Here is a 23,736-nt window from a genome sequence, read left to right as displayed (position 1 = left end):
TTGCTCCTCTTTTTTTTCCATGACTAGACTGTCCCATTGTGGAAGTTAACTTTTTAAATGGCATTCCAGAACTTTTTAAAGAGCTACCTATTTCTAAAGACAATCATTAAAACTGTATGCACTCTGACCTGAGCTGCTGCTTTCTGCTTTATGAGTCCTTATGTTAGTGTAGGATCACGAAGCTTCATGTTCTAATGATGTTTGTTTGATGTTCTAATGATGGTGTTTGAGAGCTGAGTCAGCTTGTGGGAATACTGTGCCTGTAGATCATAGAATGATAGAATCCCAGGTTGGAAGGGACCTCAAGGATCATCTGCTCCAACCTTTCTGGGCAAAGCATGACCTAGAGTAGATGTCCCTGTCCAGCTGAATCTTAACAGTATCCAACACTGGAGAATCCACCACTTTTCTGGGGACATTATTCCAATGACTGATTGTTCTCATGGTGAAAAATTCTCCTCTTGTGTGCAGATGGAATCTCCCTGGGGGTAACTTGTGCCCATCACTCCTTGTCTTTTCCTTGTCGAAAGGGAGTTTCCATCTTCTTTGTAGCCACCCTTTAAATACTGGAACATGGTGACACAATCTTCCTGAGCCTTCTCTTCTCCAGGCTGAACAGTCCCAGCCCTCTTAGCCTTTCCTCACTCAGCTTCCCAGTCATCTTTGTGGCCCTTCTCTGGACCCTCTCCAGCCTGTCTTCATCTTTTTTGTATAGGAGGCACCAAAACTGATCCCAGTATTCCAGCTGTAAAATACTGACTACAGTATTCCAGATGTGCAGATTTTGCGAGGATTTCCCAATCCACAAGGAATTTAATACTGTTCCTTTTAATGGGACAGCAGTAAAAGTATTCAACAGCATCTTAGAATCTACACCAGTGATGAGAATTCTTATGCAGAACACTTCTTACCTGGAGGGACCATTTGGGGTATAGAAGAACCAGTGTTGCTGACCTGCATGCTCCTTGGATACTGCTGTGAAGTTGCCAACAGGAGGAGGGTCAGTGAAATCAAAGAGCTTTATTTGTAGATCGGTTGCAGTTAATGACTTTAAACAAAGAAACTTTGCTTAGAAAAGAAGCTTGGATTCACTTGCTCATCACTTGTGTTCCTCCTCTTGCACCTTCCAATCTGGAGACTTCTTTCTTTGCATTTTAAGGCAGCCAAGATGTCAGGGTCAAAAAAATCAATCATCTGTTGGTGGTGTTTTGATTTCAAGGACTTTGTCATTTTCCTGTCTCTAAAGCTATCGTAGTAATGTGATTAGGTTCTGTATTTATTAGTGTTCAGTCATTAAGTAGAGTTCACAAGCAAAATGTAAAGGAATTAGTAGAATATTTGGGATATACAGACTTTGCCTAAGTTCATGTTTGGGGTTCATTGAGTGTTTTAGTCCCAGACTGGAGTAGGCAGGTTTAGTTGTGAGATGATAGCAGCAAGGTGATGACCTGTGCTTAGTAACAAAGGAGCATCACCAACATATGAGGGATTTTCTGCTGTATTGGTGCCAGTTTCAGGATGAGATTGTTTTCTGCCGCTGTCATTTGCTTTGTGTGGGGGGCACCTGTTTTCCTGAAGAAGTTTCTTTCTGGAAGGGTAACAAGTGGACTTTATTGCTACCAGGAAATAAAGGGGTTTGAGGAAACTGAGATTTTTCCTCCCCCCTCTTTTCTCTCTCAGTACCCTAATTTACAGTATTTTGGTGTTAGGAGCCGCCTGTGGAAGTAACTGTGGTTTTGTGGCAACGATATGAAGATGGGTGTTTTCATCACACTTGAAGTCCTGCAGTCTGGGCCTCAGGTGTACAAATGCTCTCTGAGCTTGTGTTTTACTACCAAGGAGCATGCCAAACTCAACCAGTTCATTGTTCCTCTTTGTACCCAACTGGAACTTGGGCAACAGATTTCTCCTAGGGAAGTACAAGACTTAGCGTAGGACATGGACTCCTGAGAAGATCCAGTGGTGTTATATATAATAAAGAAGTTAAAATGTCATGTCACTAGTAATCAAAACCAAACTGTCTTCCAGTGGATTGAATGGTGGCATCATCAGTCAGAGGTGTGGGAGCTTTCCATACAGCAATATGGAAGCAGTAGTGAATTGCTGCTGTTCAAACCCTTTGTGGGCCTCAAAATAGGTATTAGCCACACTTACTAGACTTCGGGTGTTTATTACACAAAGTAAAAGCCCTTGTGCTTCAGAGAAAGGATGATTTAAGTGTATGCTTATGTGCTGTGGGTTTGGTTTGGGGCTGTTCCAGTAGCTGCTAACGTCACTGAAACTTCAGGCTGGAGGTCCCCAATGTGAGGTGACATTTTGAAGAACCATGAGTTTTGAAGAACGATAAGGTTCAAGTGTCTTAATAGTATCTGGGCATCTCTCATCTGTGTGATTGATGGGTGTTGTGTTAGCACCTCCAGTCCAGTATGTTGGCCTTCAGCCCATTTCATGTGGTGTGACTGGGAGACTTCTGCAGTTGAAACTCAGTCCTGTGCTCTAGAAGACCTGAACTTACCAGTCTTTCTGCAATGCTGTCACTAACTTTGGCAAGAAGAGCCCAAAATAATATATAAATACTGTCTGCATTGTTACTATTTCATTAGGAGCACTTCCTCCGAGCTGAACAAGGCTAGAAAGAGCGTATCTTTGCCTTAATTACAGATCTTTCACCAGGAATGAAGCATTTAATGCATGTTTAATTATCACTTACTAAATGCTTAATTATCGCTTACTCTCTAAAAAATCAAGGGATGTTCAGATCTGTTAGACAACTTGTTCCATGTTATTTTCCAGGAGGACCAGATGATAACTTAATTGAAGGTGGCGGATCCAAGTTTGTCTGCAAACCGGGAGCCAGGAACATTACCATCATCTTCCATCCCCTCCTCAGGTGAGACAGACTTTCTACTTGTTTCTACAGGAGCAAATAAGTAGAATTAATCTTTGTTCTTTATGGGCATGTTGCCACTTCTGAGATAACGTCCCACAGCAATGGGCTTGCTGTAAAGTTGTTGATGTGCACATCTATAAAGTAATCACTCATTGAGCTTGTTGTCGATGGTCTTTAATCTTTCTCGGTGGGATGGCTTGATGAGGTGACCCTGTTTTGTTGCTGACTGTCTGTTATAGAATCACAGAATGGTGTGGGTTGGAAGGGACCTTAAAGCTCACCCAGTTCCAACCCCTGCCATGGGCAGGGACACCTTCCACTAGAGCAGCTTGCTCCAAGCCCCTGTGTTCAACCTGGCCTTGAACACTGCCAGGGATGAGGCATTCTGCTTATTAAAAAGTCAGAAGGATACTTTAGGAACTGCAAGGTAAGTTCATTCTTTGATAAACCCACTATGGTCTATGGACTGCAAATTCAATGCCTGATTTCAAGTGCCCTGCCAGTTGCTAACATCTTCAGAGCTCATCAAGTACTACTGGAACTTTAAACCAGAGCAAGCCTATGATAAGCCTCTTTGCACAGAGTCACTCACCTCTGATACTTTAATTTTGCTCTTTTCACTTTGCAATTTACCAGTTTAGCTTCTTAGTTTTGCCTGAATTAAATAATACGATGTTTTTCCTCAGTTCGTGTCAGTCTTCCACCTCTGCTTTTGCCTTGTAGGGTTTTCCTTTATCATCAGACATGTCCTTTCCTATTCAGTGCTAGTATGAGAGCATCCTTTAGAGCATTTCCCTCCTTGGCTCTGTCTGTATTACTCACTATCATGAGTCACTTAGGCAGCAGGGCATGTCTCTCAATGCTAAAACCCAAGCAATAATAAAATAGTAATAAAAAGTAATTGGAATCTGATCCCCAGAGGAAGGAATATCCTGACTGACGTCTCAGTAACTGAGACCTGTGGTCATTTATGACTTTTTAGAACTTAAACATGCAGACACAAAGTGCAGAAATTCCTTTGCATTTGAATTTCTGATGTCAGGACATGAGATACTGGAATCATCTTGAGAACAGCTCCTTTTGTGAGGACACACTCCATCTTGCCTTCATACATTCTCCGTTTATTCCTAGGTGCCCATAATGAAATGGATAATTTCATCACCATATTTATTTTAAACCCTCTTTTGTACAAAAGAAATGTGCTAAAAAATAAATCATCTGCAGCACAGTTGATAGTTTTCAGCCATTTTACCATGAGAAAAGGTGGACAATGGTTAAGATGCAATATGCTGTTCAAGATATGACCGCTGAGATATGGGCTTCAATCCCTTAATCTTTAATGAATTTACAGGCTGCTTTCAAGCACCGAGGGAGGTGATGATGCTCTTATTTCTATTGATGAGATACTTGACATTGATCTGGAAACTGGTGGAAATATTCCATTCTTTCTCTTTGCCTTCCTGCTTAATTTTCCTCCCTTTTCTTGCCATCCGAGTCAAACAGGAGTGCTCTGCTTTAAACAGCACTTCTCACAAGCACTTCACTTTCATTACCAGCTTGCAAGATGGGCGGTAGAAATAATTGGCCTCATAAAAAATAATTGCTTCAAGATGAAGGTATCTGCTTACAACATATTTTTCATGCCAACCATCTGCAGCATCTTCACTTCCTTGCACTGAGTAGTTCATCAATAACTGCATGAGGGGGAGGAAAAGACTCTGTGACCCAGCTTACCCTTTTCTCACTGCAGAATGGGGTGAGTTTGGGTGTAGGTGGACTGTAGAAACTCCTTTAAGGTGATTTACCTGCTTGAGTGATCAACAGAGTAAATAATGTGAGTCCTTGCTGTATTAGATTTAATTCATGATCCTCAGCTTTGGCATGTGGGTAATGCTTGAGATCATAGAATCGTAGGATCATAGAATAGTTAGGGTTGGAAAGGACCTTAAGATCGTCCAGTTCCAACCTCCTGCCGTGGGCAGGAACACCTCAGACTACACCATGTCACCCAAGGCCTCATCCATCCTGGCCTTGAACACCACCAGGGATGGAGCATTCACAACTTCCCTGGGCAACCCATTCCAGTGCCTCACCACCCTCTCAGTAAAGAATTTCTGCCTTATATCCAATCTAAACTTCCCCTGTTTCAGTTTGAACCCGTTACCCCTTGTCCTGTCACTACAGTTCCTAATGAAAAGTCCCTCCCCAGCATCATTATAGTCCCTCTTGAAATAGTGGAAGGCTGCTATGATATCTAAATGCAGTGTACCTGGCATGACCATAGGACTGGATTTCTTTTGCTGATAGTAATTCCCTACAGGGAATTCTGTTCCTGATGCGAGTCAATAGCCATGACCTGTCCTACCAGCAAACTGCTTTACCCGTTGGCTCCTGTTAAATTTGCCTCTGGGATGCTGGCTGTGCTGGTAAAATGATGAATATGGAGGATTTGCTTAAAACGTTGATGTTTGCAATAAATTCTAGCACATCATCTTCTGTGTGTGTTCCTTATGTGTTGCACTCCTTGTTGGTTAGATCTTTGTTCCCCTTTCCTAGACTTCATTGTTTAACCGTCAAGCTCTCAAGGAGGTAATTGCAGCAGAGTATGAAGTTTTCACTTCATCTTCCATTTGTTGTTGTGGTTCCTTATAGCCTGCCTCAGTCATCTTTCTTCTGTGTCACTTGTACAGGCTTCAGATGAATCTGGTTTGAGTTCAAATTGATCAATATTTTATTTAGAAGTTGGGTTTTTTTCCCTATCTTTATCAAATTCACATAAATATGTTGACTGAAGTTTCAGCTGTGTACGGCTGAGCTGATTTTGTTAGGAAGCTGAATTCTTCTCAAAGTGTTAAGCTAACTGGATCACTGAAAAACCGGACGTTGGCATGATGATTTAAAGCCTGAACATCACATTAAGTGACATCTTTAAAATGTAATTCAGCACAATAATGTTTGGTGGAGAGCTGTAACCAGAGCATTCATATTCATCATATTCATATTCATCAGTCTGAATGTCTATCTTTTGTAATACCAGTATGAAAAGTGTCATTGTCCATCACATCAGAGTTGCACAATCACAGTGTTCAACTGCTTATAATAGTCTTATTTGGATCGTTTCTTATTTACAAGCTGAGGTTGAGCATGGCTCCAGATCCTTTTGATGAACAAAGGATCTGGAACATCAGGGTTTCAGAGGGCTGTGAATTAACCCCCATATCTCCAGTAATCAAAGTTTCTTTGGAGAAATTCTTAACTTACCGCCATGGAGAGTACAAGGGCTGATACATACAAATGGTTTTCAGTGTCTTCCTTCCCTCAGACTCATTTAGAGCGACGAGCCAGAGCTGGAAAGCAAGATGTGTTGTCGTTTGGGATGCAAGTCCCTGATTTCCACTAGGACAACTGAGACTCACCAAGCCCCAGCTTAATTACCAGGACTTAATGACACTAGCATACACATACTAAATGAATAGTGAGGTTTTGGAAGACAAGTGGGTATTCTCGCGGAGATGATTCCTGGGAATAGGTTTTACTAACTACATATGAAAACTAATTGGACTTCCAAATTGAAGAGGGATACACCTCTGATTTCCCTTCATTACATTTGGCGGGAGGTGTCAAAGTATAAAAGTTACCAAAAGAGTCCAGTTGCTTTCTTCATCCTTCACTGCCAGCCTGCATCTGCTTGGATCATGGAAGCGCTGGTGTTACTGGTGTGTGGACTGACGTCTCACGTTGGAGGAAGGGGGAACATGCAGGATCAGTGTGAATATCGAACAGCCTGAGTGATGTCTGTTGTAACATTTGTTTGGTGGGGATTTCTTTCTCTTTTTAATGTGTATTTGTTTCTGCTGGCATTTGAAAGGCACTTGGCTCTTCAGGGTAATAATCATTTTACATATGCTTTATAGAGTCTGTTTATTATCAGACAATTGAAGAACAGATGTCTGCAGTCTTGAGCCTGGAGGGGGAGGGACAGGAGGGACTGGGCTAGAGGGGATGAGGGCATTTGGAATCGTGAAAGCACCACTGATGCTAACTCAGTTGAACGTCGTTTGGATGTTGGGTATTAAGGCCGCAAGGGTATCCATTTATTAATATCAGCCACACTTCATTAAGATCAAGCAGCAATTAAAAGGGCTGTAGGATGGAGGAGAAAGCCAAATGTGCATTGATTCGGAAGAAGCAGTTGCTTCTAAGCAAGCTTGTGTCCTTGTGAAGGAATGGACTAGGGAGCCTATAAATTGACTTGGCAGCCTTTGCCTGTTTAGTGGGCTTGTCGATCTTGGGGGATCTCCCCCTTCACCAGATGGGATGAACTGCAATGTGTCAGCGGTGTTCTAATCACTGCCTTTGATTTCAAAGTCTGGGGAGTGAGGAAGTGAAAAGCGAAGTGTGGATGTATTAAAGTACCAAAAAAAAGGGGGAAGAAGGAAAGGCTGAATTACTGATTTGACTTTGCTAACGTTGTTTGGGATGTAGGGACTGAAGTTTAGTGCTCTGACATGTGCATGGTCCAAAGCATTGCAGAGTTTGCTACTTCTTTGGTATTTTGGATTGATCAGAGTGGAGGTTGAAAGAGCAGGTAATGATTTGACATTTAAATTTAACAATTAAATGATGATGTTAATTTGTACTGGTCTCCATCATTTGAAGCAGTAGGCTTTTTATGTGATAGCATTTGAGGAATTTCCTGTGTCTTCCAGTTATGTTAATGCTGAGAAAAGAGTGATTGCTTTTTCAATAAATAAATACTTTGGGGAATAATCAAGGATAGTAATTTACTTCTGCTGCCTATTGATATCAGCATGTTCCTCACTGACTGGTGACAATGAGCTCTGAACCACTGAAGGTCACATTTCAGGCTTCACTGGTACCCTGTCATTGGGAGAGAGATGCACAACATATAGAATATGTATGTACATGCAGGGACGTATGTATTAGCAGTGATGTTTTAGCTTTCCATGCCTTGGGAATAATCATGTCTGTTTAATTCAGGATATACCAAGATAAAAGGTGCTGTAGGTAGAATTTAAACCCTCTGTTGATTTTGAAGGTGTTGGGAGGGGATGGCAAAGTTGTCATTGGTTCCTGTGAGGCATCTTGAGTCCTTTGGTCTTTGTGAGCATCAAGTGCTGCTGCATCTGAGCAGTGTTTGTGATTGCAGAGCTGTGATTGATATAAAACTAGGTATATAACTAAGAACCCAGTTATATATATCAGTACTTCACTGATAATCCCTTTTATTAGTGTATTTGTCCAGCTGTAATAATGAACAACTAATTTGATTTTAACATATGCTGTCGGATCTTGTAGCTGTGTACTATAAAATCAATATTTCATAATATGAGGAATGTGTTATTTGGGAAGCAAAAGGAGTGTGAAAATTAAATTAGTTTATTAGTTACATTTAGTGTGTTTAGACTATGTTAAGTGATGCCATGTATGCTAAGAAAAGTGGTATTTTATCAGTCTAAGGGGTATAGACTATTAGTGAAGTAGATGGAAAATGTCAAATGGTCCTAGAGCACAGATAGTGCTAAATAATGAGAGCTGATGTCTTTAGCTTTTAGAAATCAAACCTGAAATACTTGAGTCACTTTCACCCGTTTCTCTAAAATCAAGCTGAGAGAGGGAACGTACAATATTGTCTGCTGAAGTTTGTACTTCAGTTTGAGTTCAGGGAATGAAAAGTCTGAGATGTTATGTACACAGGAAAACATTGTTTGCAGGCTTTTAAAGTTCCTGAGCCTTTAAAAATAAAACCCTCCAGATTTTATGAATACTGTTTGAAGGCTTACCTTGAGACATACCCCTGTTCTTAAGGGAGGGGAGGAGACATCAGCTGGTTAATCTAAATCTCACTTCTGCAAGGGAGACGATACCTTCCCTTTAGAGAGGGAGACTGTGAGGCAGAGAGAGAGAATCCCAGACTGATTTGGGTTGGAAAGGACCTTAAAGCTCACCCAGTCCCAACCCCTGCCACGGGCAGGGACACCTTCCACTAGAGCAGGTTGCTCCAAGCCCCTGTGTCCAACCTGACCTTGAACACTGCCAGGGATGGGGCAGCCACAGCTTCTCCGGGCACCCTGTGCCAGCGCCTCAGCACCCTCACAGGGAAGAGCTTCTGCCTTAGATCTAACCTAAACATGGTTCAGGCTCTGCGGTGTGGAGAGACAAATGGGGCTCAACTCAGGAGATCTCAACTCCTGCTTCTCATTAGGGTGCCAGGAGTCACCGCGATGCTTAATAACCCCATCTTTATTTTGGAGTTATTAATACTCATCGCTGAGTGTGACAGATGCTTGATGCAGCTTTTCCTACACTGGCTGTTTACTTCAATTGACCTGAATCGAAATCTCAAAGGAACAATTTGACACCCACCTACTGAATTCTTTCCTCCTCCCCCCTTCCCTGGTTTAATGAGTGTTTAGAAGACATTGAGTTGACGAGTCCCTTGTTGTTGACATTTAGTACTTTATATCCGTCAACAGTGGGGATGGATGTTTCTTGCAGGCGAATCCTCACTCTTTTCTCTTTGACAAGCTCTCATGAAGTCTGAATTATAAAGACACATTGCAGAAAAGCTTCGTGTTGTCACACTGCTAAGAAAAGGTTTAGTTCTGAGCGAGGCCATCACAGAAGCGGGGCACGGGAAAGGGGATGGGGAACAGCTTCACATTTTGTGCCTGTTTTTTCTCTCCCCCAATGCTTTATGAGAACTGACAGTCTTACTGTGTGTGTCTGATTAAAGATGACAGTTTATCAAAACCTTAAGGTAAGGCAGTTCATTTTCCATGACAGAAAATAAAGCAATCCCTCCCCACCACCCCCCTAAAGAAAAACTCTTTATGGGCCAAAAAAACCCTCCCTTCTTAATATGTGATCCATTGATTTTATATTGTCTGTCAGAAAGCAGGCTTCAGCACATCAGTCACGTTTTGAGTTTCCAAATGTGCTTCATCCGTACGGAAAATCAACAGCTTGTCAGAAATCTCACGTGTCTCCAGCTCCTCCTTTCCTTCGGATGAAATACAACCTGAAGGAGCACAGAGATTTTGACATTTGCAAGAATTTAGGCTGAATAGCTGCAGTGTTAATTCAGCTCCATGGTAATGTATCAGTTCTAAAGCCTACTATGTTCATCAAGGCAACCAAGTGGTTTAGCTCATCTCTTAATCATAGAATGGCTGGGGTTGGAGGGACCTTAAAACTCATCCAGTTCCAACCCCTGCCACAGGCAGGGACACCTTCCACTAGAGCAGCTTGCTCCAAGCCCCTGTGTCCAACCTGGCCTTGAGCACTGCCAGGGATGGGGCAGCCACAGCTTCTCTGGGCACCCTGTGCCAGCGCCTCAGCACCCTCATGGGGAAGAGGTTCTTCATAACAAAGAATTTTTGGTGACTCTTTTCAGTAAACTCATTACAGAATCATAGATTCAGGGAATAGTTTGGGTTGGAATCGACCTTCAAAGCTCATCTCGTCCCTGCAACGAGAAAGGACATCTTCAATTAGATCAGGTGTCTGCAGTAGCTGTAAGAGAGTGGTTTTTTCAAACAATAAAGAGAATATGTTAACGTTCGCAATACATAAGGTCAAATAACATTACTAAATAAATGTAGAACCCTCCTAAAATTGTCTGTTTCTTGGGTTTGGGATACCCAAGTTGATCATTTTTAGTCCTGAGCCAGGTAGCTCAGGCTGCAGTTGTTCTACATAGGAAGAAAAATTGAAGACCTTCTAGAAATAATACTAAATATATACATATATATATATGTATATATATATACATAAATATATACATTATAAATATAATACAACAAGAAGGGGAAAATATGAAGTGTCAAGTGTGGTTCCCTTCCACTAAGGTCTCCAGAGCTCTTGAAAGAAAGCCATCCTTCTGCTGCTTTTGGAGGATGGTGAGTGACAGCCATGGAGAGCCGTGGTCTGGGGGGGTCAGAGAGTGGAGAGTTCACAGCACAGAAAAACTGCTACATGGAGTAGGAAAATTGTAGTTCTTTAATACAGGGGGGAAAGGAAACCTTCCTCTTTTGCTACAAGTCCTCAGTCTGGACTCATTCTTCATTTCATTTTGCAGGGCTCTGCAGTTTATCACTGCAATCCATTCCTCATTGTGAAGGTCATCCCTCTTGATACACACCCTGTAATTGGTTTTAATGAAAACGGGTCTTACAGTTTACTGTGGAAGTCAGGCTGGGCCTGCATGCATGGAAATTGTTAATCTGAACTGAAAGGAAATTGATGTTAAAAATAATAGAAGTGAATTAATTGCAAGGAATCTCTAGATTGCTGGTTGTTATCTCTTCTTAACATTGGTATTAAGTTCATTCTTCTTTGTGTGGCTCCTAAATTACTGTCTCATCTCCTTCGCAGGCAGCATCATTTGTAGTTCTTCATGACACTTAGAGTATTTTGGGAGTATTTTCAGCTTCCCATTCACAGAATCATGCAATGGTTTGGGTTGGAAAGGACCATAAAGCTCATCCAGTTCCAACCCCCTGCCACGGGCAGGGACACCTTCCACTAGAGCAGGTTGCTCCAAGCTCCTGTGTCCAACCTGGCCTTGAACACTGCCAGGGATGGGGCAGCCCCAGCTTCTCTGGGCACCCTGTGCCAGCGCCTCAGCACCCTCATGGGGAAGAGCTTCTGCCTTATCTCCAACCTGAACTTCCCCTGTTTTAGTTTGAACCCATCACCCCTTGTCCTATCGCTACAGTCCCTGATGAAGAGTCCCTCTCCAGCATCCTTGTAGCCCCCTTTAGACACTGGAAGCTGCTCTGAGGTCTCCACCGGGTCACTGGGATCTCATCCAGCTCAATCTTTCTTTTATGGAAGAGGTGCCAAACTTGTCACCTACATGATCTGCTAATGATAAAGTTCATTCAGCCTCCACTCATCTGCCTTTTTCCTCCAAAATCCCTGCTGCTGGCATGTGTCCAGTCACACAAGAGGCACATCCCTGGCCGTGTTCAAGGCCAGGATGGGCAGAGCCTTGGGCGAGGTGTGAGGTGTCCCTGCCTATGGCAGGGGGTTGGAACTGGATGATTTTGAAGTCCTTTCCAACCCTAACTATTCTATGATTGTATTGTATGATTCTATGTGAAATGCCCATTTTCCTTTGTCTCATGGCAGGAAATCTGCCACGTACCTTCCTGAAGAGCCTCCTAAAGAAAACGTTTGGCCCCTCTTCCATATTAAAACAACAACTAGAAGTTGTCAAGGACTGGGAACTATTGCTTGAGCAAGCAGAATGGGTGCTTATTATCAGGTTTGGGTACGCCCAGGCCAATAGTTCCGTGTGTTTTTTCTGGTTAGTTTAATGAAAAGCAGCAATGGGTTTAATTGCTGGTTGTCATTTGTAACATGGTATATGCAGTATTGGAGTTATTCTGATAATGTGTTGTAATTACCTACCATCAAGCATTTTACCACATTCAAAATCCAATCTTGGAAGTAATGTAGCTAAGTTCTTTGAATCGAAGGCAATAGCTAGAGAGAGTACAATATCATATTTAAATGTCAATCAAATCAGTCAGGTAAACAAAATGAGCTGGAGGGTGGCTTTCTTTCCTCCATAAGTACTTCCTGTGCCCTTCAGCCATCCCAAAAGCAATAAGGAACATGCCTGGAGGGCTGATAGTAAAAGCTATGTGAGTTCCCTGCACATACACCTGCATTAAAAAGTATTGCCCATCCTGCATAAAGTGCTCTCCAGAAACGCTCTTTGTGTTCAAACCCAAAGGAGTTACTATTCATTTTGGCTTTGCTCTAGTGGGAGAGAAAGCCTCGCATAGGGTAGCATTGCTCCTAATTCTGAGTGAGAAATGACAGTGCTAAATGGTAGATGGGGCAAAGGTGTTTAGAAAGGCAGAGGTTTCAATTTGCATTGACTTTATCTACGCTCACAAATGAATCAGCAGATGCAAATGAAGCAGGGGAGGCTGATCTTCCAAATTCGTATGCTCACTTGCTTCAGTCCTGTGCTTAGTCTGGCAAAGAAAGGAGGAGGGAGGGAGAAAGAAACCTGAAATCTAATGAACAGAATTGTGGCTTATGATGACCTTTGCCTACTGTTATAATTCTGATGTAAACCAACCAAATTCCTGAAGATGTTTAATCAGCAACGTTGACTTTTGATGCAGTCACTTGCCACAGTCCTGTTACTGCTGCAGAAAGTCATTATAATTCATAGCAATATTCTAGATTCATAAGGATTAACACCAGTGAACTGCCACCTTTTCACATTCTTTCCATCCTTGGTGTCGCAGAGCCTGATATAAGATAGAAGGAAGGTGGGCTTCCAGCCCAGACCCCCCCACCGTGTGCTGGGCTGCACCCCCAGAGTGTGAGCAGCAGCTCAGGGAGGGGATCCTGCCCCTTTGCTGTGCTCTGGGGAGACCCCCCCTGCAGCCCTGATCCAGCTCTGGGGCAACAACACAAGAGGGACGTGGAGCTGTTGGAGCGAGTGCAGAGGAGGCCATGGAGATGCTGCGAGGGCTGGAGCAGCTCTGCTCTGGAGCCAGGCTGAGAGAGCTGGGCTGGGTCAGCCTGGAGAAGAGAAGGCTCCTGAAGGGGAGACCTCAGAGCAGCTCCAGTGCCTAAAGGGGCTGCAGGAAACCTGGAGAGGGGCTTTGGACAAGGGAATGGCTTTAACCTGCCAGAGGGGAGACTGAGATGAGCTCTTAGGCAGAAGCTCTTCCCTGTGAGGGTGCTGAGGCGCTGGCCCAGGGTGCCCAGAGAAGCTGTGGCTGCCCCATCCCTGGCAGTGTTCAAGGCCAGGTTGGACACAGGGGCTTGGAACAACCTGCTGAAGAGGCCCCTGCTTGTTGCAGGAGTGTTGGAATAGACCTTGCAAGGTCCCTTGCATCCCAAACCATTCTCTAATTCCATGACAAGTAGCCTGCATTGTAAGTCAAACTCCACACCCATTCAGATATGAAATTTATTTGGGTAACCAAGCATCTGATGAAAGGTGAATTAAAACATCGTGTCTGTATTCTCTATTTTTAGCCTAGATTTTTGGTTCAGAGGTTTAAATTGATTGCATTTTGTTCTCCTTCAGAGCAGCATATGTACATCAGTAGCCTTATGATGGGACTCGTATTATTGGAGGCCCTCTAAAGTCATGACCCAGAATTTCTCCTAGCCCACACCATTTAATTTAACAAATGTTCTTCTAATTCGCCATGTTACCGAAAAAGAACGATGGAAAGAGCTGTGTTGTGACAGTGGTGACATTTTCCTTCTTCCAAAAAGTAGATGAAATAAAACCTTTCTTACCAATCTTTTCAATTCCTGAAGCTCAGGTAGATGTTGTCAGAGACTTGTCTTATCTTTCAGGTGGCTTGCCAGATTTTAAAGGCAATTTCAAACATGTTGTTTTCCTCTCCTTTTCATGCAGCATCAAACTGGGATAACTGGAGCTGACAGCAGATTTTTGTAGAGTTTAATAGGCGTAAATCTCTCTCTGGATGGGATTAACGTCAGACACGAAGAGCCTGGCTGGGATAGAAGAGTGCGTCAGTGTTGCTAAAGGGTGTTTCTAAGACTTCCCTGTGTTTGGTGGCAAGTCCCAGCAGCTCCACACAGAAAAAAGACAACTGTCAGCAGTCATTAGTGGTTGTCACTTCACAGACCTTCACACTGGAGTTCCGCCTTTGGAATTTCGGTGGAATGATGTTTTTTTGCTTCTTCTGCCAATAAGTAGGGCAGTCGGATGTTGTACAGGACTGCTGGGGTTTAACCCATTCATAGCTTTGTAGTTGTGGCTGCAAAGAAATGGTGGATTTAGGAGTTTGAGGTTCAGTTCCATTCTCTGCCAGAACATTTTGTGCTTCTGGTAAGTTTTTATACCCAGATCCCCAAGGGCTCATTCTTGTGCTTGATTTCATCCATGATGCTGGCCTTTTGGGAATGGCTAGATGGCCTTTGTTTAAACTTGTTGATTTAGGATGTACCAACTTTAGTACATCAGACCTTTTAGTTAATTATGTTTCCCCATTGTTTCACCTCTCCGTTTTCAGGTAGCCTCCAAACACTGTTGTTTTAGTGAAGTGCCATTTTGAATTGCGCTGTAGTTGCACTGTTTCTACTGTTCTTTGTGAAACTAAACAAGTGACTGCTAAATGATGTGATTTACTTCTGTGTATAAATGAGTGCCCTTTTCATGGATTTATTCCTTAGTTTCTAATTAGGAACTTCTGGATTGTTAAATGGGGTAATTTGACAAAGAGGAAGCTGATTAAGTAGAAGGTAAATAAGGTAATATCTAGTAGTATAGAGTTTGTCTTGAAGTTGCTCAACCAGCACCATCCGGGAGTCCTTCATCTCTCATCTCCTGGAGCATAAGCATTTGTTCTAGCCTTAAAAGCATCTCCCAGCTATTTCAACACGTGCATTTTCCTTACCCCTCCAATTCAGCCATTCCAGAGAGATGCCTTCAAAGCCACATTCACTGGCAAAGGTTTCCTTCTATCCTGGCTTCTTCTGCTCAAAGTCCACATTGAAGCTGTGCTGCATTAGCACTCTAATTCCTTCTCCACCAGGACCTTTGCTGCTCCAAAGTAATCACTGAAGCAGAGGTCTGAGAGAGAGACTTTAAAATCATGGAATGGTTTGGGTTGGAAAGGACCTAAGATCATCCAGTTCCAACCCCCTGCCACAAGGACACCTTCCACTAGACCAGTGATTCCTTTTTCATTGCTTTCTCTGTGAGAGATGGATTTGGGGAGCCTTATTTAGACCTTTTTTCTCCATATTCTCAGCTACAAAGTGGTGCTGCTCCCCGAGGGTGTTAAAACTGTGGTTCAGAGTAAGTTATTTTCATCAATTAATACTTTTTGCACATAGTGCTACAGAAATAGAAAGGTTTTGATTTAGTTTATATGCTTTGAATTCCCAAATTTGAAACGATGCGTTAGTAATGCTTTGGTGTCCTCATTAAATACCTAATTATATGGAGCACTTTTACAGTTTTTGCCAGTTTCTGATGGCTTTTACTGTGCCGATCATTGCTGGTGGTGACATTTAAACCATATGTTTGAATTCTCCCATCTCGTGTGTCTTGTCATTTAGTTGCTCTTTTTTGAGCACTGATTCTGTGATTTTGCAAGATAATCACACAATAAGAAAGATGGGTCATTCACTGAGAGATAACAGAGCCAGTAGGTATCCCCTCAAGAAGAAGACCTAGAGAACCACAGTGCAGCCACAGGAACCAGCTGGGTTTGTGAGTAGCAGAGTGGTTGGGGCATGTTAGTAAGAAGCCATTCCTTGGGGCATTTGGGTTTATAATTGTATGTGCAGTATCCCCCTTTAGAAGCAAAATATATTGAGGAGAAAAAAAGCAAAGCAAAACAAGAACATAGAAGTCACCTTAAACTTAGCCTGGAGGTGCTTTTTACACTGCATCTTTTGACGTTTTTGATGTCCATGTCATGACAAAGTTGAGGGATAAATTCCCACCTTGCATGACAAGCCACCCCAGAGAAAGCAGTTGTGTCACAGGCCATTAGTGTTCATCATTACAAAGTGTACTGTGGCTTTTTCCTTTGTTCAGCTCCATTGATATTGATCTAGGAGGTGGCCAAGGGGTATAGCAAGAAGTGAAGTTTCAAGCTCTAGGGTTGTCTCTCTTGTGTCGCATCTCAAAAACAATGTTGGCCCAAAAGGCACTTGGACTGAATCGTTGGCATGGGGTGTGTGACTTCGGTGTCACTTGGATTTTAATAGGGAATGTTGGTTTATGGGCATAGATGAAGCCTGTGTGCTTCAAGGGAGCCTGCTGGGGCAGGAGTTAGGGTTGGCTCATGCATGGGGATGGATATGTTGAGATGGTGTCCTCAGGCCTTTGCATTATTGCAGCTTTCCTGTGGTGTCAAGCAGAGCTGCTCAGTGTTTGTCAGCTGGAAAATCACTGCCTTTCATGACTTACTGTACTCCAACTGCCATGCTTAGGTTGTTTTTCTTTTGTTTAGCCATTTGCTGTGTAACAAGTAGGACCACAACGTATAAGCCAAAAAGGTGCTGTGCCCTCCTTTCACATATTACTGTCCCTTTTTTGGTGAATTTCCATAGAAGAATTTCTCAGTTGCACTAAGGACACTATTAAATCTTTGAAACATAACCTAAGAATAACCAGATTCTGTTTATTATAATACAAGTCACTGCAGTGACTAAATACTGATACAGTCTGGTCTATCTTTTATGAAATCCAGAGCAAGATGAATGAAGAGGATGTATATTCATGGATTACTGGGGGTCCTGAGCTTTGTTAGTGTGAGAGTCAAACCAGTTGTTTCCTAGAGTCCTCAGAGAGGTTTTTAGAGCACATCATCAGGACCCCCAGGAATATGTGAGGTAGAGTTAGAAGATGGAGGTGATTTCAATGAAAGCATCATCCGACATATTCAGAGCACTGAGGTTCTCCTTTCAGTTGCTGCTGCAGAACTGTAGCAGAAAACCAGAAGAATTTAGGTCTGAAGGTGTGAATGGGAACAAGAGGCCCTGGAGCAAGGCTTCATAGAAAGATTAGATGAGAGGTTTGGTTCTCTCTTCCCCTTGAGATGTTACTGATGTTCTTAACATTACAGATCACAAAGTAAAGCACAGCTTAAATTCGTGTCACATTTTTAGCCTAGAAGACCTGATCATTGCTGCTTTGGGAGTTTGTCTCCCAGTCCCCGTAATTTTCAGTGCCATGGAGCCTTGCCTGTTGAATCCATGGTACATCAGCAGGAAAAGCCTCATGGGAATGTGTTGTTTCTTAAGAGGATAGACAAAGTGTTAGTTTAGGATCTGGGCAAGGGCAGTTCCATTTAGACATCCACAACACAAACCTTGTTCACCCTAAGGGCACAGGTGACTAGAACTTTGTAACACTGCTTTAATTGAGGTTGAGTCTTATTAGCCAACTCCTTTCTTGCTGAACTTATCATCACACCCTGTTCTTTCTCCTCCTGTCTCATAGATGAGGGACAAGAATCACAAGTGATGCACAGGTAGTCAGGAGCACATGTCTGTAGGTATGAGCCTCAGCAAGGGCTTTTCAGGGTATTGCTGGATAGTCACATCCTCATCTCATGCAGAAGGACCAAAGTTCAACAGAGAATGAAATCTGCACATTGTCCTTTAGGATATTTATAACTACAGGGAGAAACTTGCTCTTGCTTTGCATGTCAAAGAGGTGGGAATATCTATTCCCACAGCTAAATTCCATCCACGAGGAAGTACAGTATGAATGTACTTCTGAATTGCATATCAAAGAGAGAGCACAATCGGATTCTCTGCCTAGTGAAATAAATGTCTGCAAGGACATGAGCTAATTATCCTGCTTCCCATTTTCCATCTACATGGAGTCTTTCAGCTTTGTGGGTGCATTATAAAACCACTGATTTTTCTCATTGATCCTAGAATTTCCCTGATTTCAATGTCCACCGAAGAAGGTGATGAAGTGTGTGTGTGCGTGTTATAATTATGTGATGACATGCAAATAATGTCTCTTAGGTAAAGACTCCAAGATTCTGATATTGATAAACCTTACATGAACCCTTTGGTTAAGCTTAGACTGTGTCAGTCTCAGGGTAACGAGTTTCCTTGCTTGTAAGTCCCAAGCGAAACATAAATAGAGATATGACTAGATGACTTTTGAAGGTCCCTTCCAACCTAAGCTATTATGTGATTGTGTAAAATCATAGAATGGTTTGGGTTGGAAAGGACCTTAAGATCATCCAGCCCCAACCCCCTGCCATGGGCAGGGACGCATCACACTAAACCATGTCACACAAGACTCCCTCCAGCCTGGCCTTGAACACTGCTACGGATGAAGCATTCACAACTTCCTTGGGCACCCTGTGCCAGCACCTCAGCACCCTCACAGGGAAAAACTTCTTCTTTATGTCTAACCTGAACTTCCCCTGTTTCACTTTGAACCCATCACCCCTTGTCCTATCGCTATAGTCCCTAATGAAGAGTCCTTCTCCAGCATCCTTTTAGGCTCCCTGTGATCTACCATTTACCTTAAACTTCTTATTCCTATTTTCCATTCTGTCACAGTCTCCCACAGCATCCTCGTAGCTAAATTGAGGAAGTGTGGTCTGGATGATCAGGTAGTGAGGTGGACTGCAAACTGGCTGAAGGACAGAAGCCAGAGAGTTGTAGTCTATGAGGCAGAGTCTAGTTGGAGGCCTGTATCTGGTGGAGTGCCTCAGGGGTCAGTACTGGGACCAGTATTATTTAATATATTCATCAATGATTTAGATGAGGGAATTGAGTGTACTGTCAGCAAGTTTGCTGATGACACTAAGCTGGGAGGAATGGCTGACACGCCAGAAGGCTGTGCTGCCATCCAGCGGGACCTGGACAGGCTGGAGAGTTGGGCAGGGAGAAACTTGATGAAATATAACAAGGGAAAGTGTAGAGTCCTGCATCTGGGCAGGAACAACCCCAGGTTCCAGTATAGGTTGGGGAACGACCTGTTAGAGAGTAGTGTAGGGGAGAGGGACCTGGGGGTCCTAGTGGATGGCAGGATGACCATGAGCCAACACTGTGCCCTTGTGGCCAAGAAGGCCAATGGCATCCTGGGGTGTATTAGAAGGGGGGTGGTCAGTAGGTCGAGAGAGGTTCTCCTTCCCCTCTACTCTGCCCTGGTGAGACCGCACCTGGAATATTGTGTCCAGTTCTGGGCCCCTCAGTTCAAGAAGGACAGGGACCTGCTGGAGAGAGTCCAGCGCAGGGCAACTAAGATGATGAAGGGAGTGGAGCATCTCCCTTATGAGGAAAGGCTGAGGGAGCTGGGTCTCTCTAGTTTGGAGAAGAGGAGACTGAGGGGTGACCTTATTAGTGTATATAACTATATAAAGGGGGAGTGTCACCAGGATGGAGCCAGGCTCTTCTCAGTGGCAAACAATGATAGGACAAGGGGTAATGGGTACAAACTGGAACACAAGAGGTTCCACTTAAACTTGAGAGGAAACTTCTTCTCAGTGAGGGTGACAGAACACTGGAACAGGCTGCCCAGGGAGGTTGTGGAGTCTCCTTCTCTGGAGACATTCAAAACCCGCCTGGACACATTCCTGTGTAACCTTATCCAGGCGTTCCTGCTCTGGCAGGGGGATTGGACTAGATGATCTTTTGAGGTGCCTTCCAATCTCTAAGATACTGTGATACTGTGATACTTCCTCTGTTGCCTCAACACCAAGTTGATGGTTGTAGTTCTAGGGCAAATATTAAAGCATTTTGATAAGCCAGTCTGCAAAGGGCTGGACATGATAAACTGAAATGTTAATTGTATGCAAAGGAGCTTTGGAAATACGTAGGAATTGGGAGGAGGCTTGAAATTTAATGGATCTAAAAACACCTGTGTTGTCTTGAGGTTGGGTGCATTGCATTTACACGTGTTCCTTCGAATCGTGAGCTGATGTCTCGTGATCATGAGTTGAGCATGGGTTGAGATGAAGCCCACTCTTCTTGGGCTATGAATTGCTATTTCTAAGCGTCTCAAAGGATTAATGCAATAGAATCATGAAAGGAAATGGGCAATTGTCATTAATTTTATTACAACATTGAAGTTTCAATGCCCTTGAAAATAGAAGCATGGTTTTGTTTGGTTTTACCGTAGCATGGCGTTGTGTTTCTGGTTTTAATGGAACCTATGGTCTTCTTTAAAGACCACATTGCAGAGTCTTATATTCAGTGCCAGTTAATCTTTTCATAAGTCATTTAAATGTATTGAAATGTGTGTGTCTGTGGAAGAGAGGGGACAGAAGAGGAGAAGTTAAAGTCACCATTAAGCTTTTTTATCTCTACTTTAAAGGCAGAAGAAATGACAAAGCTTGTGCTGAGTTCACAGTTATCCCTTAGACTTCTCTAATCAAAGTATTAAAGTATCCAAAAATACCAAGTGACCCTATTTACCTATTTATTGGGGTAATTCATTATAAGAAGAATTATTATTTTGATGCTTAAATCAATAGGTTTGAAGTCGTAGATTACTGTGAGGGGGGGCAATTTTTATTTCTCTTGGCTGCATTTCAGTAACAAATTCACCTCTAGAAGTGTTGCAGCTCCTCCTCTTTAATGTCAGTGCTGTCCGACAGTGACCTGGTGCCGAGATGTATTTGGTTCCCCCCAACAGAAAATACTGACCTGACCTTTGAAAACAATCATTAACATTTATAAATGTTGTTTTACTGTGTCGTGTTGAAAGGAATGATTGGAGCTGGACAGGAGGGATGCTTCTGGAATGGCATTGCTTCACTCATTCATGTAACAACATATTGACAGCACCTCCTTTTTTCACTCCTGAGCTGGCTGTCTTCCTGTCGTCTACCCTTTCACCTTTATTTTGTCTATACTTGCAGGTCTTTGAGGATTAGCTCTAATAAATAGCTTTTTATGATGTTACCCACTTTTTTTGCATGTCAGCGCAGATTAAATGTAAGTTTCTGTAGACGGTGGTTGATTATTGGTGTATTTAGGAAGAAGGGAAAGTTTTCTTGATCATTTCAGTCCGTGGGTTTTCTGGAGCAGCCAGCTTCTGATGGACCTATCTGGTGGGGCATAGGATGATCTTGTCCATCTGTGCGCAGGCCAAGAATGTCCTGCCTGTACCTTGTCTCTAAGCTGAAGGCCTCTTCCAAAGAGAAAGAGAGAATAAAAGCCCTCTCTGTACAGGTTTGGCTCAGTAGTGACACTAAATTTCTCTTCTTGCTACCTCTCCTGAATTTAATTAGGAAGCAAAACTAAGTCTAAAGGGAGGGGTTGTGATTGCTATCTATAAATACATCACATGAGTAAGTGTGAAGAAGGGCAAAGCAATTTGTCCAGTGTTGGTTGAGGAATAAATGAATATAACCTTTCCTTTCTGTCACTTGGTAAGACAAAGTTTGTTGTCTTACTTTTTTCCTCACAGCTTATCCATATAGCTGGTGGTAACACTCTTGGCAAGTGTGTATGAAGTTGTTTGGTTTCAAAATAGAGGGTAGATTTAGGTCAGACGTTAGGCAGCAGTTCTTCCCTTAGGCAGTGTTCAAGGCCAGGTTGGACACAGGGGCTTGGAGCAACCTGCTCTAGTGGAAGGTGTCCCTGCCTGTGGCAGGGGATTGGAAATGGATGAGCTTTAAGGTCCCTTCCAACACAAACCAGTCTGGGATTCTAAGAAAACCACTTTAATAATACAAATTAATAAATATGACATAGGAGACAAAGCAACATCATGCTGCTAGCTCTAAAGAACAGCTCTTCTTAAATACAGGTGTGGGATGACTATTTGTGTGGAGGAACCTGTTCGTAGGCTTGGGCACTTCAGAGGTCAAAACCAAACTTAGAATGAAAAATGCATTCAGTTGTGTAGTCTAAATACTGTTTATTCCCCAGAGTGTATGGGGAGGAGAAATAGGAATCCTAGTGCCTAGTTCTTGGCAGACCAACATTTCTTGAAGTAATATTTGCTTTAAAGGAGAATAACTTGTGTAATGTCTTCGTGCACAGTGCATAAAGCTCTGAATAGTCCATTCCAGTATAAATTTTACCCTGGTGACTTGTATAATGTAAGAGCAGTTAAAGGAGACTTAGTTTTGCTTTGCAGTAAGTCTAATGCAGCAGAAGGACCAAGTAGGTGTCCTACCTGCTAGTGCTGTGGCTAATGGCATAATGATTGCTAAATGTTTTGAGATGGCAATGATAGCATCACTGCCTAGTTTTCACCAGGCTTATATTTCCTCCCAGTGTGTAGGACTCTCTGAGCCCATCTCTCAAGCAGCCAAGTTTAATGGGCAAACTCTAATAATGACTGAAATTAATTTCTTAGCAATGACACCATAATAATTAACGCAGCTCTCTTGGGCTGCATGTGATAGAGTTGATCTGTGGAAGTGGAGATATTAAAGTGTCACTGTCCTTCTCCCCACATGCGAAATGTCATCATCAGTTCAGAGCAGGCTTGCTTTATTACAGCCATATTAAAATGAATGGGTTGCACATCTTCATCGAGTACCTATTAGCAGCAGTTCCTTGATTTAAGGAATGGCTCCAATATGCGAATACAAACCATTTCAATGAATGAATTTAGCACTTTAATGCTATTTATTTACTCCACACTGTAAAATGTAATAAGATAAATAATGGGTCCCACGGGGGCATGGGGTATGTTGGTGATCAACATCTCAGCAGGCAGATGAACACAGCTCGAGTTCATAATAATGACCAAAATGTTCAGTGCTCCCTTGGATGCCATTTATATACCTGAATCTAATAAAGAAAGAATTACAGTGCTTAACAACATGCTTAGCACTGGGAGCTGAATGTAATGAGACCTGCAGTGAGGAAGCAGCTGTGTTAGCTCAGTCTGAAGCATCACATTGGAGGTGTGGACAGCAAGAGCTGTGAGCAATCCCATATCCCATCTATGTGGGATTTGCTGGCTGTTGGGATAGAAGCATAGAATCATAGAATCTGTCATAGGCTCTCATATATTCGAATTTATAGTTATATAATTAGAATATAATCATAGAATATATAGGATACCTGTGCTTCCTTCTATACTGGGTAACAAAATCCAGTCCAGGGCATGCTTTCTGCTCTGTAGCTGAAGTATTCTGCTGAAGGCTGTTTTGGGGTTTGGATTTTAAACCTCTCAAAATGTGTTTGGATGTCCTGTCCAAGCATAGCGAAGGAATATGGTTGTTGTGGGTGTACATGAAGGCTGTAGAGCTGGTCAGGACTCAAACAACAAAATTACACAAAGCTGGCAAGTGATTGATTTCTTTCTTTATTTTCAAGCAACTTGACTGGTTATCCAGGCCTGAAATATGGCTGGAATTTTT

At 42.7% G+C, this 23,736-nt stretch overlaps 1 protein-coding gene across 2 annotated transcripts in view; it reads left to right on the top strand.

Annotated features, from left to right (window-relative positions):
* The window catches only part of EXOC4 (exocyst complex component 4), a 397,246-nt gene that overhangs the window by 189,252 nt on the left and 184,258 nt on the right, over positions 1-23,736 (top strand). For both annotated transcript variants that reach the window (XM_080623156.1, XM_080623157.1), the window contains exon 10: positions 2,794-2,890. In XM_080623156.1, coding sequence (XP_080479282.1) covers positions 2,794-2,890 — 97 coding nt within the window. The remainder of the gene's footprint in view (positions 1-2,793; positions 2,891-23,736) is intronic.

This window comes from Psittacula echo (assembly GCF_963264785.1).
Source record: "Psittacula echo genome assembly, chromosome: 1".
NCBI classification, from domain to species: Eukaryota; Metazoa; Chordata; class Aves; order Psittaciformes; family Psittacidae; genus Psittacula; species Psittacula echo.
Note: the sequence above shows the minus strand (reverse complement) of the source record. Positions and strands in the feature narration are given on the sequence as shown.